Source organism: Osmerus mordax, chromosome 18 (assembly GCF_038355195.1).
Source record: "Osmerus mordax isolate fOsmMor3 chromosome 18, fOsmMor3.pri, whole genome shotgun sequence".
In the NCBI taxonomy this organism is placed as follows: Eukaryota; Metazoa; Chordata; class Actinopteri; order Osmeriformes; family Osmeridae; genus Osmerus; species Osmerus mordax.
Window position 1 is genome coordinate 2,282,202 of NC_090067.1, and position 20,449 is coordinate 2,302,650.

At 47.8% G+C, this 20,449-nt stretch overlaps 1 protein-coding gene across 1 annotated transcript; it reads left to right on the forward strand.

Annotated features, from left to right (window-relative positions):
• Positions 1–4,322: 4,322 nt before the first annotated feature.
• On the forward strand, positions 4,323–19,846 carry LOC136961782 (autotaxin-like). Its single transcript, XM_067255210.1, has 25 exons — positions 4,323–4,429; positions 5,397–5,496; positions 6,085–6,243; positions 6,449–6,574; positions 6,702–6,762; positions 7,061–7,158; positions 7,281–7,360; positions 7,749–7,868; positions 8,297–8,352; positions 9,339–9,404; positions 10,458–10,530; positions 10,618–10,726; positions 10,954–11,079; positions 11,258–11,289; positions 11,373–11,500; positions 11,587–11,671; positions 11,796–11,883; positions 12,009–12,184; positions 12,433–12,493; positions 12,836–12,975; positions 13,733–13,871; positions 14,318–14,395; positions 15,318–15,450; positions 16,889–17,042; positions 18,498–19,846. Exons 1-25 carry the CDS (start codon positions 4,412–4,414, stop codon positions 18,666–18,668), a joined length of 2,577 nt encoding a protein of 858 aa, XP_067111311.1. The 5' UTR covers positions 4,323–4,411; the 3' UTR covers positions 18,669–19,846.
• The last annotated feature ends 603 nt before the right edge of the window (positions 19,847–20,449 follow it).

Here is a 20,449-nt window from a genome sequence, read left to right on the forward strand (position 1 = left end):
TATTACACTAAAATATGATTAAGACAAAATTTAACTTGTGCTTTATGGTGGGACAGTGTCTCACTTTACCCCATAGCATTTGTCTCACTTTACCCCACAGCCACTATTTTAGAAAAAACAACATCTCTTAGCAATTCAGGCTAATCTTCAGCTAGCATCAATCACATGGTTTTATATGTTGGAAGTTCATCGACATGTATGATATAAGTTTTTCTACCTGAATCAATTTGTTTTGACACAACAGTTGATTAAGTTCACAGCAAAAAAAAATACTTTTACATGCAAAAAACAAATTTTTGTGAAAAAACATACTTACCACAGCACCAGCACCAACTTCACCTTCATGGCAAGGGGGGAATGGGAGGGGCTTGAAAACATAATGGTCACATGACCACAAATGTGTTCCGTTGCCTAGATACATGGGGTGTCTCACATTACCCAATGTCTATGGGGAGTCAGGTGGCTGAGCGGTGAGGGAGCCGGGCTAGTAATCCGAAGGTTGCCAGTTCGATTCCCGGTCATGCCAACTGACGTTGTGTCCTTGGGCAAGGCACTTCACCCTACTTGCCTCGGGGAGAATGTCCCCGTACTTACTGTAAGTCGCTCTGGATAAGAGCGTCTGCTAAATGACTAAATGTAAATGTCTCACATTACCCCGCTCTCCCCTACCATTACTAACCAGTGAAGTGAGTGGGCCAACATTGCAACATTTTATTGAAATGAAATTTGAAGTACAATCAACTGCCTATTTATCAAATAGCCAGATGGGTAAAACTGGAATGTTGATACTGATCTTGTGATTATTTCCTTTTAACTTTTAATTTCTTCTGTTATTTCTAAATTCTCTACACTCCTCTCCACTAGTCTAACCTTTACTGTTAAAGGATAATGTGAACTTACATGGCAGGTAATAAGGCGCTACAATGATGTGACCACCCTCTAGCCTAAAGGCCGAATTATACTACTCCGACTCAGTTACGGACAGACAGGCAAACGGAGTCGGACGGATTCGTTGAATTTATAGTACTCCGAAGGCTGTGGGTGCTGAAAACAATTCACCGCCAGAAAAGTAGGTGGAGCAACGCTGCCACATGACATCTTTGTGTGTGGAACCAATTGCGGACCAATCACAGTCAAGGGGTATCCGTAAAATGACGGACTAGCGGACGGATAGTCAGGAAAATCAGGAGGTGCACGTAGAGCTCTCCGAAGGGCTCGGAGAGGGCTCGGAGAGGGCGTTCCACATCGGAGAGCGCGTTCCCTGTGTCCGTCTCCGTGAAAACGTGGTGGTATATTTCGGCCTTAACCCCCACCCCCAGCCTCCGATCAATACCTTACTAGTGTGTTTCATTTGTGTACCAATCAAGTACTCTGGAGATAAATGACCGACAGTAATGCCCCCCCCCCACCCCCACCCCCTCTCTCCATGTTCACATACACCTACACCTCTGCCCCACTATAGTTCCTGGTAGTTTGACTATTTTGTTTTCAACCTGTTTGTACTGATATTCCTCTGTTTGCTCCGGGTCAGTGGGTCTGAACAGAGTGTAGCCTGTGTGGGTGTTAGCCGGAAGCCCCAACCTTTGGTTCAGTAGCTCACCGTCTTGGGCCTCTCTTAGGACAAGAGGTCTGGCTGGCGGACTGCATTGTGGGAAACAGGTGGAAGGATCGAGGCAGGGATTGGGAATGCAAAAATAATGATTTGGATGTTGGCTGACAAAAATACTAGAAATCCTCTTATCATGTTTAGTCTTTTTTCCATGTATGGATCGTACTGTGAGTGTGTATGAGTGTGTGTGTGTTTGTGAACGCTCACATTTTGTAGGGGCAAATATTTACAAACTTTGGACAAAGTACAGTGGTGTCTCATTCTGATGTCTTATCATATTTGTTTTATTTTCATTTTCAAGCAATACGCTTCTCCATATATTCACTTATATACCACTTTAATAACAAATGTAACAAAGTTAACCACTTTCAAAGATCTCATTCTGTCACTTCCACATTGTTATATTTTAGGCAAACACTTCACTCCAGATTAAAGAGTTTTCTTAAGCCACAATGTGAGAACTAAAAGCTCCCAAGCTTTTGAAAGGAGGCTTTATCTCTCTGGCCTTGTGCTGGCAGGACTGTCCAATCAGAGTGCTCAAAAGTAAAGCCTGTCAGCCAGTGCCTGAGGGCCTTAGGAAATATCTGCCCAATCCTGAGCCGGAACTGTCATATTAGTCCCGGTAGGAGTGTGGAGGTGAATGAGTCCTTTCTTAGAACCGAGAGAGATCTCCACAGGTGGGGACACGACCAGGAAACCCAACTCAGCTCATCTTCCTCTGGGGATCAGGAAGGTAAGCGTGGCCCAAGGGTGTTGGAGATGCACAGGCCAATCAGATGTCTCCATGCACGGACCAGGTAATCCCTGGCCAGGGGCCATGAGAGACAGGAGAAGCTTCTAGACTCCAGCTGTGACATTTAACCTCGCACAGCCCCCTGCCAATACCTTCCCAGCCCTCCCCAGCTCTTTCCATCCTCCCTTACCTTCCCCAGTCCTCGCTTACCCTCCCCAGTCCTCCACCTACCCTCCCCAGCCCTCCCCAACTCTCCCCAGCCCTCCCCAAACTTTCCCAATCCTCCCCTGCCCTCCCTGACTCTCCTCAGCCCTCCCTGATCCAGCTCAGCCCTCCCCAGTCCTCCCCCAGCCTCCCCTGACTCTTCCCCAACCCTCCCAGGGCCTCCCAGGGATGACTGTTGCACCTTTGTTTCTGCCTCCCGTCACGATAACATGAGCACCGCCGGGGGACAACAGTGCTCTGATCTGTTCCAAAGCTGCAATGCCTCTTCCGAGAAGACCCCCCCCCCCCCCACACACACACACACACCTCCTCAACTGAGCTCCTGACAAGTTTCACAAGGATGTCTGGGCTGGGCGGGGGTGGGGTTGGGGGAGGTCAAACTTGGCAGGGTGTTGTTGATCGATCGCAGCGGTGTAATCCAGAACGAAGCACTGGCCATATAGTGTCAGTTTACCAAGCTGATTTCTTGGTTTAATTACCTGACGCATGCCGTCCTGGGTTGGATCTCGTCAGTGAGCCGGCTGAGTCAGGGTTGACATGGAGAAGGTTTGTCGCTGGTTGTTTTTGTCCCAACACACTCCGGGTGTTCAGCACTGACGTTGAGTAACCGTCCCATTGTGACATGCTCTCAGCAAACACGCAGCACAGACACACCCGTACACTCTAAGCATTGCACCGGGACTAAACATTTACACGTATTCATTTGGCAGACGTTTTGATCCAACGACGCATTTCGAAAAACACAGGTGAAAATCATGGATCAGAAGTGTATCGTCGTAAGAGTATATCAATGATCAGAGTCAAGGAACTGTCTGTATGTACCAGGCTCAGTGACAAATAACCATGTGGTGCTATTGCACAATCCTTGGTAAATGCAATGTGTTCCTTGACTCTAAATACTGATACTGTGCACTTCTGATCCTTGATTTTTTGCTGTACTTTCTGAATGTACTATTTTGTATGTCACTTTGGATACAAGTGTCAACTAAATGAATACAATTTCACTTTTCAAAACCAGCCATTCACTTCTTCTCCTTCCCTGTAAGATCTAAAGGAGTTGACTAGTTCTCAAGATGCTTTTGTAGAATCTTTGCTGTGGTGTGCAGTGGACTGCACACAGACACAGAAAGGTGCAGTGTGTTCTAATGGAGGGCTGCATACTTCCCACGGGGAAAGTCAGGTTTGCTTTTTCTCAACATATTTACAAAGGGTGTCTTTATTCCTGAATTGGACACAAACTCAAATTCAAAGCCAAGTCATTGCAGGGGTCATGTGCAGGGGTCAGAAGGTCAGGGACTAGAGCCAGAGGTCTGAGTGATCCAGAGCCAGTTCTGCCCTCTTCCTCCCTCCATGTTTTCCTCCGACTTGGCTGTGTAATGTTACTGTTGTCACCACTGAGAGAGAGAGTTGCATAAAATCCCAGCACGTTGTTACCCTCTTGGAGGCCCTCTCAAAACCTCTCTCTCCTTCTCCCTCTCTCTTTTCTCTATATCTCACTCCCTCTCCACCTCAGTCGTTCTCTCTACCTCTTTCTCTCCCACTCTCTCTCCCTCCCGCATTGAGCAGAAGGTCTCTGTTGTGCGTAGGAGTCGAGACTGAGCCCGCGGTTAAGTGCTGAGTCGGACTATGCTGTACGGAACATCTGCCAGTAGCCCAGTTGTACCAGAGCCCAGCTGTCACCATTACTTCATCCGCATTGGCCGGCAGCGCGAGGAGAGCTGAGCAAGGCAAACAACGAAGTAGCGAGCCGCTCAACCCCTGCGCCCTTTTGATCGATTCGCAACCGTCCGGGCCGAAGTGGACGTTGGCCAAACGTTTTGGACAAATTACACTCTACATGAAAGATGGTACACATACATTTGGTACGGTGAGATGACGTTTTTTTTGTATTTTGTTTTTAGGTGACAGGATGTTTTGTATGTGGTTTTGATTTGTGTTTTTTGACTTGGGGACATATCTGCCTTGCAGAAAAGATGTATCGACCCGTGTCAGAAAAGACTGCACTTTGAATCCAGTCGACAGATATTCAAATATTTACAAGTGTACTGCAATTATGTAATTTGCACAACTCGTAATCAAAACATTTAAATAGGCAAAATTTAGGCCTAATACTAATTTCTGGTATTATGCACACATGGCTTGCATCAGTAAATTGACGTGCTGGTAATTCATAGGATGACAGTTTTCTGCGGTCTTAAAGACATATTTGATTTGTATAGCGCTTTTTAGCAATGTCACAGAAATCTTTACAGATGACAATCAACTGTTTCCTACAACAAATCTAAACTGTTTCACTATTCATCGATGGAGACAGAATAGGCTATTTGCCAACGGAAATAGCCTTTTTGAGTTGACTTGCGAGTCAGATGAGAAAATTTGGCTATTATTCAAATAACTGGCCTTTTCACTAGTTGTATGAATATTCCTGCTGTAGTGTTGTCATGGACCAAGTGCATTTGAAAGAAATGTAAGTGCGTTCAATTTGCATTGCTGTTCGGGTGGTTTGGTCTATTAGTAGTATCTGCTCTTGGACCAGCAGTATTAGATCAAAAAGGCTCTCACAGCACAATGTGCCCTTGGCCACCTGAGTGAGAGGAAAACTTGATCTGAGCTGAGCTGACTGTCCTTGACTTGACTTGACTGACCTTGACTGCTCAACTTATTGAGCAGAGACTTGATCTGAGATGACTCGACTTGAGCAGAGGTGAACTCACTTGAGTTCAAAGTAAATTGTACTTAATCAAATCAAATGGAACCACATTGAGGACAGCGAGTTGAGCCGGCTGCAGTGCGAGTGTCACGTTCCTGTCATGTTCCTGTCCTTCTCAGGTCGTGGTTGCCATGGTGCTCCTGCAGTGTCCCAGAGGACGATGGGCGTACGTCTTCCAGGCCAGCCGGCCCGGGGAAGGAGGAGAATCACCCCCAAAACGTAACCCCCCACCCCTCCACCCTCCCACCCTTTTCACCCTCCCTTCCCCTTCTACCCACCCCCACCTCTCCCTCATCCCCTCATCACGCTTAACTCAACCCATCCTCACCATCTCCTCACCACTTCCCCCCCATTTCTTTCTCATCCCCATCACTGTAATTGCACCCCCTCCACATCCTCACCTCCTCAACTACCCCCCCACCTCTGCCTCATCCCCCTATCACCCATATTGTACCCCTTCCTCACCCTCTCCTCCCTCACTACGCCCCCCCCCCAACTCCCTTAACTTCACTGGTGAACTACTGCAATAGTTCCCATTTGACCCATCTCACCTTAAGTCTCCCTTTATGATGACTTTGCGACGCTTCTCGAGGCTCGCCTCTGCGACAATTTCACGGCGGGATTTGACATTGGACCGTGTATTTCAGAATGTAGTGGTTTTAATAAATTGTCAAATGTAATAATGTCATTTGTTCATTCATGTTTATGACAAAATAGAAATAAAACAATTCTGAGCTTGTTCGCCTGTCCGTTGACTAGCTAGTTCGCTAGCTGATGGTGTTGTTGTTGTGGTTGTTCTGGTCCCAGTTCCCATCTCAGACTTCCCGTGGGTGAGTTCGGCGGGCTCCTGTAAGGGGCGGTGCTTCGAGCTGGACGAAGCTGAGCCTCCGGGATGCAGATGTGACAACTTGTGCAAGACGTACTGCAGCTGCTGCACCGACTTCGACGAGCACTGCCTGAAAACAGGTCAAGGGAAACAGTCTAAATCTGCTGGAGTGTTCAGAGACCAACAGCATGGCACCCATCATGTTCACGGTTTCCTTCTCATGAGGGTTCTCCAACTTGTATGGGGGGTTCACTAACTCTTAGGGGTGTCCTAGGACCCCCCCCTCCCATATTTCCCTAAATTTAAACACAGTTTTTACCCTTGTGTGTGCGTGTGTCGGTCTAGCGGGGGGGTTTGAGTGCAGCGAGAGCCGCTGTGGGGAGACCAGGAACGATGACCACGCTTGTCACTGCTCCGAGGACTGCCTGGAGAGAGGAGACTGCTGCTCCAACTACAAGTCTCTCTGCCAAGGTAGCGGATGGTGTACTGGGGTTGTTGATGTTGGTGGTGCTGGGGCGGTTGGTGTTGCTGTTGATGAAAGTGTGGTCATCAACTGTCAGATTCTGTTTTGTTTTTTTTAAACCATCTTGCTCTTTAGGAGAAGCTACATGGCTGGCTGGAGACTGTGTGGAAATCACAAGCCCAAAATGCCCTGCAGGGTGAGTCTGGAACACACACACACACACACACACACACACACACACACACACACACACACACATATATATAGCCTATATAAACATATCTTGTCCCTTACTGCAATGCATACTGCTATGCTGGTTGTATTACATTAAACATATTATTGGGTTTCATTTAGTTAGAATTAGCTGGACAGACACATGGTAAGGTTTGTATTTCTGCACCTGAGTGTTTCCTCGTCTGTCTCTCTCTTGTGGTGTGTGTGGTGCGTGGCGTGTGTTGAACGCGCGCGTGTGTGTGGTGGTCGTCTGCCTCCAGGTTCATCCGGCCCCCTCTCATCATGCTGTCATTGGACGGTTTCAGGGCGTCCTACATGAAGAAGGGGAAAACAGTCATTCCCAACATGGAGAAGCTCAGTACGATATGCTCACACACACACACACACACTCAAGTACAAACACAAACACATGTATACTTGCACACACACACACAGACACACACACACGGTTGACGTGTCTGACCTGACCTTTTCTCACAGGAACATGTGGTACCCACGCCCCCTACATACGACCCGTGTACCCGTCTAAAACCTTCCCAAACCTGTACACCCTAGCCACAGTAAGTACCCTAAACTAAAGGCTTATTGCATTTGACATGTTCTTCATTAAGCAGATTAACAGATGCTTTTATCCAAAGAGACATACTAATTCATATGGAAAGTACAGTAGAAAGTCAAGGATCTGATTTTGTTGGTTAGTCAAGGAACAGCACAAGATCCAGGTACAGTGCAATTACTCACTATCCAGTAAAGGGAACACCTACAATGTACATTATTAGATGGAAATGTGTCTATTTATAAAAGGGATTATTTTTCAATTCCATCTCTAAGTTGAATGAAACATTATTACATTAGGTTATATTTAAACTGTAATAACATTGGAATGACCATATAATAGACTATATGTCAGTGTCCACCTGTGAGCTGATCTGTCACACTTTACATCAGGGTCTATATCCAGAGTCCCACGGCATTGTGGGTAACACCATGCATGACCCGGTCTTTGACGCCAACTTCAACCTGAGGGGCAGAGAGAAACTGAACCATCGTTGGTGGGGGGGCCAGCCTGTAAGTATAGCTTTAAATATCTAGAACTATCTGTAACAATACTATCTATAAAGATACAAGCTACAGTCACAATACTATCAATTTATTAGCAATTTATAGCACCTAGCTCTACATACTTGTGATAAACTATTTATCACAATACTATCTATGGTAATAATACTATACAACTATTCAACAGTATGATCTTAATGACATTAGTCATTAATCTGTCTTAGTTGACTCCTTAGTGAATGTTCTAATGGTTTTGTTGTACTAGTTGGGATAATTCAAGCACACTCCCTAGTATTTAGCATATTTGCAAATATGAATTGACTCATGTCTGCTGTCATGTACTACTACTACGGTGTACCAGAGAGGAAGAAAATACTACTAGGATTTTTTTGGGGGAAGGTATTTTGATGAATTATTTTTTTTGACATTTTCTCCAGATTTGGATCACCGCAGAGAAACAAGGAGTGAAAGCTGGCACCTTCTTCTGGCCGTGGTGAGTTACACGATTACTTTTCTCTTTTAATCCTGCATCTAGAAACAAAACATGGTTCTGGTTGGTTGGATGGTTGAAAGACTTTGGAGATCAACTTTTAGGCCAAATATTGGATTAACAAGTAAAAAGTAGATACACAGTATACTGTAAGTACGTCTCAATCAAACAAGGGGTTAGTGAAAATCTGGAAGAATTTGTGACTGCATATCTGGTGAGCTAACAAACACGAGGGACGAAGGGGGGGGGGGGAAGGAGGGGGCAGGTTCTCAGTCACATCCTGACGAACAACAACAATACCCCCCAGTCACTAACCAGCAGACACAGACGCCATTCACCCCTGCTAGCACGCCAGCCTGGCTGTTTTAAGCAAGCTATGCTAATTAGCATAATAGCATAGATGACATTCTCCCCTCCTTGCATGCCAGCCAAAACTGCACCGTGGCTGTGTTGGAAACCTACGCTAATTATCATGATTACATAGATGATATTCATGCCTCTTTTCACGCCTTTAGAACCCCACTGCCTGGCTGTGTTAGCAAGCTATGCTAATTTGCATAAGAACATTGATGACATTCTCCCCTTTTTGCATGCTTGTCAAAACCTCAACCTGGCAGTGCTTATGAGCTCAATCAATTAGCTTTCATGAAATAATCCCTTCCTTGGATGTTACCCAAAACTTCAGCATGGCTCAGCTAACAAGCTTTACCAACTAGCATGAAAGTATGAGAGGAAGCTGGCCTATTAGAAGTGCCTGGTTGGTTTGTGGCACTTTTGACCCTAGACATTTCATCTCACGTTCATCTCAAAATAAGGAAACAAAGGGGGGTACATTAAAATATGCATCGTCCAGCAGTGAAAGATCAAGTCAAATAATATTTTGATTATCATTTGTAGTTTTCTTAAGGTCAATATCATGGTTTAGAGAAAGTTCCAGTTGTCCAATAGGGTGCTGACATGTCTTTGTTTGTATGTGTGTTACCCCTCAGGGTCATCCCCCTGGAGAGGAGAATACTGACCATATTGAGGTGGCTTAGTCTCCCTGACGACGAGAGGTAGGGCCATGGTACATTTAATGTTGTGTATAATACATTCTACTTATAGAGTGGCTTCAGAAAGTATTTTGATCCCTTCACTTTTAGCACAGTTATTGTGTTGAGCTATTTTGCCCATTAACCTACACTCAATCACCCACCATGACTAACCCTTAACATGTTTTTTTTTTATTCAGAAACGTACATCTCAGATTTTCTATAAGTATTCAGATTCTTTGCTGTGGTACTCCAAATTGTGCTCAGGTGCATCCTATTAGCTTAACTTACCCTGAGATGTGTCTAGAACTTGATCAGAGTCCACCTGTGGCAAATTGAATTGATTGGACAATGTTTACAAAAGCACACACCTGTAGGTCCCACAATTTAAACTCTATGTCAGGACAATAACAAATCCATGAAGTCCAAGGAACTCTCTAGACCTCCACAATAGAATTGTGTTGAGGCAACGATCAGGGCGACTGTTCCCCTTTCAGCAAGACGATGACCCGACTCATACAGCCAAGACAACGCTGGAGTGGCTGCAGGACAAGTCTCTGTCTGTCCCTGAGTGGCCCTGCCAAAGCCCAGACTCACACCCAGCAGAACATCTGTGGAGAGACATGAAGATGGCCGTTCACAGCTTCCCATGTGATCTGATGGACCTTGGGAATCTGATCTGCCAGGAAGAAGAGGATGAACTTTCCAGATGTGCAAAGCTTGTAGAGACAAGAGTCACAGCTCTTACTGCTGCCAAAAGGGCTTCTACAAAGTACTGAAGCAAGGGTCTGAATACTTAAATTTGAGACCTCAGTATGAGGTTTTTAATACATTTGCAGGATAAAAAACACTTTCAGCACATAAAATGTGCTGAAAGTGAAAAGGTCTGAATACTTTCAGAAACCATTGTATATCCTAATGTGTGTACAGTATACTACCTCATCTGCCCTACATCTGCATCAGTGATGCATACCATCGGCATTATTTTTATTCCAAAGTCAGTTGCGTCAGTGGTTTCAGTTAATTATAGTTAATTACTTGTGTGTGTGTGTGTGTGTGTGTGCGTGCTATTTCCAGACCGTATGTCTATGCAGTCCACTCAGAGCAGCCAGACACGTTTGGACACAGGCTGGGTCCTTTAAGCAGCGAGGTGAGCATCTCTCTGATTGGGTGGAAAGAGCTCCATGTGACGTGTTTACATACTGACCACACGTGATTGGCTGTTGTCGTTGTGCAGCTGGACAACCCCTTGAGGGAGATAGACAACATCATTGGGCAGCTGATGAACGGCCTGAAACAGATGGATCTTCATCGCTGCGTCAACATCATCATCGTGGGAGACCACGGTAGGTCAAACACAAGGATCGCACAGGGACCATAACAACTTGATGATGTCATCAACATGAGACATACACACACGCCTGCCGTGCCCCCCCCCCCCTGTGTAGCTGTCCTTGGGGTTTGTTTAGCCTAGTGTTAGTGTTTAGTTCAAAACACTTCACCGGAAGCACTTGATGACATCATCAAGATGAGACGCACCTTTGATGCCCCTCTGTGTGCCCCCCTGAACCAGGTATGGAGGAGGCCCACTGTGACAAGATGGAGTTCCTGAGCTCCTACCCTCTCAACATAGACGAAATCCAGCTGATCCCAGGGTCTCTGGGCAGAGTCAGGCCCCGCGACCCCAAGTCTACTACCTGTAAGTGTGTGGTTGGGTATGTGTTTGTGAGTGTGTGTGTGTGTGGTTGGATGTTTGGGTGTATCTGTAGGTTAGTCTAGTCTGCTTTGTATCAACGACAGGAAAATTAAATTAAAAAGAAAGAGAAATTAAAGTGATCTCCAGAGCTAAACTTTTGTTTCACAATTTTAATTTTCAGATGACCCCAAAGTAGTAGTTGCCAATCTCACAGTAAGTACAAAAATAAGAAAAGAAAAAAATCATTTCCCACAAAGAAAATATATCTGTACGACCCTTGACCTTGTGTGTTGTAGTGTAAGATGCCGAGTCAGCACTTCAAGCCGTACCTGAAGCAGCACCTTCCTAAGAGGCTTCACTACGCCAACAACCGCAGGATAGAGGACGTCCACCTGCTCATGGAGAGGAAGTGGCACATCGCCAGGTAGACTCAACAATAACAACATTACAAAGGAACGTCAACTTATTTTGACTGCCTGTCACATCACGTAACTTCTTTTTGCCTTGCAGGAAAATGCCAGAAAACCGAAAGCCCCCAGGGAGATGTGGTTTCTTTGGCGATCACGGTTTTGACAACAAGATCACCAGCATGAAGGTAAACCTGCTGAATCACTGTTGGTCCTCGTCATGGTCTCCCTTCATCAGCTCACTGGTTCTGTTCTGCTCTCGCTCCTGCATATCCTCATACCAGGATCTGTTTATTTTGTACTCAACAATAGACTATCTTTTTGGGCCATGGGCCAACCTTTAAGTTCCGGAAGCAAGTGCCTGCGTTTGAAAACATCGAGTTGTACAACGTCATGTGTGGTAAGCAGACCTGGGTCAGTCCCTTTCAGGCACCTGCATTCCAAACGTGCTCCATTCCAACATGATTCTCCGGAGATGTTCTGAATCGACTTTGCACGTCTCTGTGTACCCTGCTTTCCCCTCAGATCTCCTGGGGTTAAGCCCTGCGCCTAACAACGGAACCCATGGCAGTCTGAATGACATGTTGAGGTCCCCTCCTTACACCCCCGCCATGCCCGAGGAGGTCTCCACCCCATTACCCCTCCTCGCCGACCCAGCCTCCCCGGCCACCTACACCCTAGGATGCAGCTGTGATGACGAGGTCAGTGGAGGGGTCACGCGGGGATAGAAAACAGTTTAAGCTGATGTTTAAGCGCGTCTCATCAGACAAAACCTGCTCACGCAACAGAGGGTTTTCATCGCAGCCCTATCCCAGAACATCCTAGACTGATAGTACATGCACTGTAAATATATATGCTGTGTATAAACAGTAGGTGTTTTATACTGTATACTGTTTTATACTAGGTATGGTATACTTGTTGGTTTAGCTGCACCTTTGTGGTATTTCAGAACCAGGTGGAGGAGAGCAGTCAGCCGTTCAGCCCAGACCCAGATGGTGTCTACTCCTACAGTATGTTCCTCTACTCCTGAACCGCTCAATTCCGGACGTTTGGGCTTGAATCACAGTGCTGAATGAATGGATGAGTTGAAATTCATTAAGTAATGAGTAAGTAATGAGTAGATGATGGAATGAACGGCTGGACAAACAAACCAATACAGGTAGAAATGCAACCGCTCCTTGTCTTTGACCACCAAAATACAGTTAGAACTTCAGGTTCTTGATTATCTACTGTACTGTGTGTTCTGAATCCTCTATCTACTGCACTTAATGCATCAGTATGTCAAGTATGTAGTATTTGGCATACGCTAAATTAGTCCAATGTAGCAGATGGATAACTGTCCTCTGTTGCAGACACCACCCACCTGCCCTACGGCCGTCCTGCCGTGCTGTTTGAGAGCCGCTATAGTCTGCTGCACCACGTAGACTTCATCAGCGCCTACAGCCTGGAGCTGGCCATGCCGCTCTGGACCTCCTTCACCCTGCCCCGACAGGTACCACATCCCTCTCCTGGATCACCTTCTATATCCTCCACCCTGCCCAGACCGGTACAGTACCGCATCCCCCTCCTATATCCCCTCCTACCTCCTTCACCCTGCCCTGGCTGGTACAGTACCGCATCCCCCTCCTATATCACCTCCAATATCAGGTCACTCATATTATTCGTCCTATATTACTTCCAGACAAACAGGTACCACATCCCCCTACTATATCCAGCTCTATGCTCAGGACTAGGACCACATCCTCACCCTATATCACTACAAGACACAGGTATCTGCTCCTCGTCTGATATCCTTCACCTTGCCCCTGATACGTACCATATCCGCGTCCTACATCCTTTACTTTGTCCAGGCAGGTACCATATTTACCTCCTACATCCTTACCAAGCAGACAGATACCCTACCCTGAAATATGTCCTTCAGATAGACAGGAGACCCATATCCCTACAGGGGAAAGTTTATGTGCGGTGTGTGTGTGTGTGTGTGCCGTCAGCATGTCTGTTAGGAGAGCTCCAGCAGTGCTACTCAGAGACACTGGCGTCTAGTTATCCCTGCAGAACCATGTGACCTCACTGCTGACGTTTTACGGCTCTGTACAGCACACAGCGTCGCATACAGCTGCAACGGCACAAACAAGCAAGCGTCCGCATTCGCCCTGTTTTCCAACGGCGCCTCCGGGGGCCCCCACGTCACAGGTAACACGTATGGCACAGGCCTGTGTATGCGTATGAATGCGAGTTCTCTCTCCCAGGAGGGCGTGACCTCCGTGGCGGAGGCCGGGAGCGGGTGTGTGAGGGCGGACACGCGGGTGCCTCAGGAACACAGCCTGGCCTGCAGCAGCTCGTCCAGCCTGGACACGGGGCTCACCCAGGGCTTCCTCTACCCCCCAGGTGCGTCACCGTCATGTCCTGTTCTAAAGCGTTTAAGCAGCCTTCATTAACGCTGCTCATGAATCCATAAGGTATTCCTGGCTTCAGTAGGGTTTATGAAGTTGAGTTATTGAAGGCGTAACTTCGATAAAAAGTTATGAAAGACATGGAAGGATTAAGAAATGTGCTCAGGACACATTGAAGGAGTAATGACATGTCCTAATAGTTCTAAGTTTTACAAGACGGTGAGAACAGCTTTTTGTCCTCTACAAATTCATGCTCATCTCTCATCAACCTTCCGGGGCAATCACAGGGCTTTTCAGACGTCACAACACACCTCCCATGTCTAGTAGGAAGAAAAGGCAACAGTCAAACTGCGAAAAGCCTTGAATTATCTCACTGTGACAGAACATCAGCTGCTGTTTATCTGGAAGGATGAATGCCTGACTTTTGTTATTTGTCGACAGAGCTGGCCACATCTCCAGAATCCAGATATGACGCCTCGCTCATCACCAACACAGTCCCCATGTACCCTGCCTTTAAGAGTGAGTCCTGTTTCGGCTCACCAACACTGTCTCCAGCTGTGTACAAGGCCCTTTAAAAGCAGGTTATCTCACTCATTTCTAAGCATGTTGCCTTTAAAAGTGAGGCCTCTATTCAACTGTCAGGGGGTCTGCAGGGTATCTTTATTGGTCCTTTACTGTTGGTGGCTTGTCTCTCTGATACTGGGACGTACACACACACACAGACTCATACACACACACACACACAAGGACTCCTACATACACAGAGACTCTCATGCACAGACACACACACACACTCATAGACCCCCCCCCCACCCCACACACACTCACACACAAACAGACTCTTATACACAGACACACACGCATGTGTGTGAGCTCTGAGAGGCTTGTGTGGTGACCTCAGGTCTGAGAGGAGACAGGCTGATACCATTGTCCTCCTGGGACGACACAGACGCCCAGCTTATCAGGGACGACACAGACACACACACGTGCTTCCGTGCACACAAATACACACACACACAGTATACAAGCACGCACGCACACCCACATAGACACTCACGACACACACACTCACACAAAGCGAGCCTCAGTCTCAACCAGAGGAGCCAGTGTTTGTTCTTGTTTGTCGGATGCGACAGCCAGTTCTGGGTAGTAGTCTGTAGTAGTCTGGGAGAAATATCTCCCCCCAACTCACCCCCTTGCCCTTATTCCCCATTCTCCGTACCCACTCTCTCACCCTAACCCATTCTCACCCCCCATTCCTCACCCTCTCCCACTCTCACCCCCCTCCTCCTTCCCCTCCTCCTCACCCCTTTCTACTCACCCCCTCCCTCATCCTCTGCCACCCTCACCCCCTCCCCCTTCCTTCCCCTCCTCTCACCCCTCCTCCTCACCCCGTCCTCCTCCCTTCCTCCCTCACCCCTTCTCCTCCCCCGGTCTGCAGAGGTGTGGAGCTACTTGCAGGGGGTGCTGCTCAGGCGCTACGCTGACGAGACCAACGGCATCAACGTTGTCACCGGGCCCATCTTCGACCGCAACTACGACGGCCTCCGCGACACCACCGCCAAGATCAAAGAGTAAGACTCAAAGGTTACGTCTACGTGGAGTTTTGATAGAACAGATGTATTTGACTTCAGATGTATTTAGTTTCATTACTGATTGCCGTTGCAATGTGGATTTACATTTATTCATTTAGCAGACGCTTTTATCCAAAGCGACTTCCAAGAGAGAGCTTTACAAAGTGCATAGGTCACTGATAACAACAAGATAGCCCCAAAAAACATTGCGGGTAGCCAAAACATGAAGCACATATTGTGAACAACCAAAATAAGTGCCAAAGGGAAGAACCACAAGAGCATGTAGTTAAACAAGTTACAATTAAACAACATGCATCGCTATAAGTGCAAGTGTACCTGTAGAAAAGCAAGCAACAGTAAAAAATATTTCAACAATCTAAATCAGTTACCACTAACCAACAAGAGCAGCAAGGCTCTCAGCAAGAGTCATTGTGATCCTTGAGGAAACTAACATGGGGTCCAGCAAACCATTCCTAAGTACCGTTGTACTCCCCGATTTGCCTTCTCCTGTTCTGGTATCTGTTTGCTCAGGGCTGACCAGGTCATCTTCCTCTACCCATGTTTGTACCTGTTTGTGTGTGTGTGTATCTGCGTGTGTATGTGTGTCTACTTGCCTGAGTGTGTGTGAGTGCAAAGAGAGATAAAGAGCAAAGGGAAAGAGGACGCAAAAGTGAAGTGAGAGAGAGAGGACTCGGAAATCGGTTGAGTGTACTGTAGCCTTGACTGTAACTGTATGTTTACAACCCACCCACACAAACACACACACCTCCACCACCACTCACATCCCCCTTCTCTACCCGCTCCCTTCCCTCGGCCTCCTCATCCCTTCCCCCTCTCCCCTCCCTCCCTTCCTCCTCACCCCTCCCTTCCCCCTCTCCCCTCCCTCCCTTCCTCCTCCTCACTCCCTCCCTTCTCCCTCTCCCCTCCCTCCCTTCCTCCTCCTCACTCCCTCCCTTCTCCGTCTCCCCTCCCTTCCTCCTCCTCACTCCCTCCCTTCTCCTTCTCCCTCTCCCCTCCCTCCCTTCCCCCTCTCCCCTCCCTCCCTTCCTCCTCACCCCTCCCTCCCTTCCTCCTCACCCCTCCCTCCCTCCCTTCCCCCTCTCCCCTCCCTCCCTTCCTCCTTCTCACTCCCTCCCTTCTCCCTCTCCCTTCCCTCCCTTCCTCCTCCTCACTCCCTCCCTTCTCCTTCTCCCTCTCCCCTCGCTCCCTTCCTCCTCCTCACTATCTCCCTTCTCCGTCTCCCCTCCCTTCCTCCACCTCACTCCCTCCCTTCTCCCTCTCCCCTCCCTCCCTTCCCCCTCTCCCCTCCCTCCCTTCCTCCTCACCCCTCCCTTCCCCCTCTCCCCTCCCTCCCTTCCCCCTCTCCCCTCCCTCCTCCTCACTCCCTCCCTCCCCCCCTCCCCTCCCTCCCTTCCTCCTCCTCACTCCCTCCCTCCAGGTCTGCAGGGGCCTCGGTGCCGGTTCCGACCCACTACTTCATGGTGGTGACGGGCTGCCAGGAGCTCAACCAGACGGCGGACGAGTGCGAGGGCCCTCTCAGCGCCTTCTCCTTCCTGCTGCCCCACCGGCCCGACAACTCTGAGAGCTGCAACGTGAGGGACACGCACACCTACATCAGCATACGGCACGCACACCCACATCACCGACACGTACGCGTCAACACATACGCCTTCTCATATATACACACACACATACGTATGCACACCCACACGAGTCAATGTACAGAAAATGTACGAAAAAAAACACAAACACCAATACAGGCAAACACCAATACAGGCAAACTCAAATATAAGCACACACACACGTATGTGTGAACACAGACACATTCTACATGTGGTGAACACGCGGGCGTACACACTCCTCGTGCGCCCCCACCCACCTAGACTTCGCAAGACAGCAGGAGATTGAGGTGGTTGGAATTAGCTGCAGTATCAGCGGTTGTCAACATGGGGGAGCTGTCAGGCTGAGTGTGAGGATCTGTTTGTTCCCCTCTGCGAGTCAGATACTTTCCAGCCCCGTTCCCTGGTACTACCCTAATGAACCACATGTGCTTCTAGTGGCTAACCAGTTGAAATACTCCAGGTAGTCTCCCTGCCTGGCTGTCTCCCTGCCTGTCTGCCTGCCTGCCTGCCTGTCTGTCTCTCAGCCTGCCTGCCTGTCTGCCTGTCTGTCTCTCAGCCTGCCTGCCTGTCTGCCTGCCTGCCTGCCTGCCTCTCTGCCTGTCTGTATAGACCATTATGTGTAATAACTATAACTGTTATCTGACCATGACCGTTTACAACAGACCCGTAACAACCCATGTTTACAGTCACGACCCCCTGCCCCCACCACCTCATCAACCTGCTGACTCATGTTACTGTCACCCCCCCGCTGGACCCACTGCCCTCCATCAAACTCCATTTCGCTCATCTGCAAGCATTTACAGTTTCAACACTCCACAGAGCTATACACCCTGTAACATTGAGGTGTTACGAATAGGGACAATGGAAACATTACTTAATAAGGCCTGTGTTTCACATGCGCTCAGGACCATTTACACTTCATGCAGGTGTTGATCTGTTCTCACTACAGTTGCTAGCCTTTTTTTTCAAGTCAAAACTTGACACTATTGTCAAATAATAGATAATGACCTCCATGGTTGCTTTGCTCTGCTGCAAAGAGATTTATGAAGACAATCAAGGCCTTTGTTTAACATACACCATAAAGGAATTTTCTCAAATGTCATGTTATTTACAAAGCAGCATAGAGTTTCTGTGGTATGACACATTTCCGCAGAGCTAAATATCAACATTACAGAACTGGCATGAATGTGTTTATACATATACTGTTTCTTCACCGTGTTTGTGTGTGCGTGTATTTGTGTCTTCGTCTGCCCGTGTGTGTGTCTTTGTTTGTGTGTGTGTGTCTCTGTGTGGTGTGTGTGTCTCCTTATTTCACTTCATCTGTTTGTGTGTGCCTCTGTGTGTATATCTATCTATCTATGTGTGTGTATATGTGTGTCTCTGTGTCTATGTGTGTGTGCGTCTCCGTGTGGGTGTGTTCCCCAGAGCGCTGAGGAGGAGTCCCAGTGGGTGGAGGAGCTGCTTCACCTCCACACGGCCCGCGTCCGGGACGTGGAGATTCTGACAGGCCTGGACCTCTACAGGGTCACCAACCTCACCCTGCCCCACACCCTCTCCCTCAAGACATACCTGCGCACCTTTGAGGCGGACGACTAACACGTGCGCGCTCCTGTCTCACCCTCCTGTCCCACGGTGCCTTTCTTCCTGTTTGTAGCTGGCTCGATATGGTTCTCCATCTCTGTTCATCCCTCTCCCTCTCTGCCTCTCTCTCTCTGCCTCTCTCTCTCTGCCTCTGTCTCTCTGTCTCGAACTCGGTGCCTGTCTCTCTCTGCCTCTCTCTCTCTGCCTCTCTCTCTGCCTCTCTCTCTCTGCCTCTCTCTCTCTCTCTGCCTCTCTCTCTGCCTCGAACTCGGTGCCTGTCTCTCTCTGCCTTTCTCTCTCTGCCTCTCTCTCTCTGCCTCTCCCTCTCTGCCTCTCTCTCTGCCTCGATCTCGGTGCTTGTCTCTCTGCCCTTTTCTCTCCATCTCTGTTCATCCCTCTCCCTCTCTGCCTCTCCCTCTCTGCCTCTCTCTCTCTGCCTCGATCTCGGTGCCTGTCTCTCTGCCCTTTTCTCTCCATCCCCCCCATCCTTCCCTAGTACATCTCTGATCCTTAGGTGTATATTTTTATACAATTTGTCATATTTATTATGTAGCAGTTAATAGAGCCACATTCATTACTATATTAATCCATTGTAACAGAGGTATTGTGTGGGGGAGTGAGCTTTACGTAGGCCTGTGTGTGTGTGTGTGTGTGTGTGTGTGTGCGTGCGTGTATGTGTGTGTGTTGCTGTGTGTAGTTCCTGGGAAGCTGAAAGCATAATGGAGTTGAAAGGTTTTCTGTTTAGGTTCAATAAGTGTTTCGTTTTAGGTTCCATATACCATATTTCCTTAGAAATCAGATGAGACCATGTCTCTCAGTCCTGCCCAGCTGTATACAAAGGAGCTTTTAATATACTACACTGCATGGATTCATTTAGCAGATGCTTTCATCAAAGCGATGTATGGACGGTGCATATAGGAAGTGCAGCAGATAATCAAGGACTAGAAGTGCACAGGTCGAACAGTATTCCAGTGGTTCGTGTCCCAGCTGTCTGTCTCTCTCCAGTGAACGTAGACTAATGGTCTCTCACGGTTTCTGAGGGACATTACTTAACTCTCATCCTTCTAACACCTCAGCCTTCGTTCGTCACGGTTCGCAATTGGTTTGCAATTGAAAATGTTCTGTTCCATTCTTCTAAGTTGCTCATTAACAATGTTGCCAAAGTTGTCATCCGAATAAATTCTTAGAGTGTTGTATTCAGTGTGGTTATTTCACATCCTGACAGTGACATGCATTTGAGGGTATGATGGGGTTAGGGTTGGAGCAGAAATTAACCGTATTACTGTCTTGGACATGTGGACAACAGTTTACCAGGATCTTCAACCAAGACCGACTGTTCTCTAGAGGTATAAAGGTCAGGTCCTTCCATTGATATATAACCACTCTTATCAAATCAGACATTATTACTTTGGTCAGGGTTACATTTCTTTACTTGTGTGATAAGGAACCACCAACCAAGATCAGTGGTGGACGGTGGTAGGGTTGTGCTTTTCAGTCACAGGCAGGGATACCCATCACAAGGTTGCTGATCCAAACCACCTATGTTACAGTGTAACCTCTGTGAGCGAGGATACATACTAGTCCTCTAACACACTGGCACATCCCATAGAGACCACGGTCCAAATCTTGGGTCCTGCTGATGTTACCAGTTCACTACAATTTGCGCTCGCGGGGGGGGGGGGGGGGCACTAGGGCACTAGATATGCTAGGACCGGTACTGGTTGTGTCACAGGTAAACGGTTTTCCACAACCGCGCCTCTTCATATCCGGGATTTGTGGTCTGTCCCGTGGGTAAT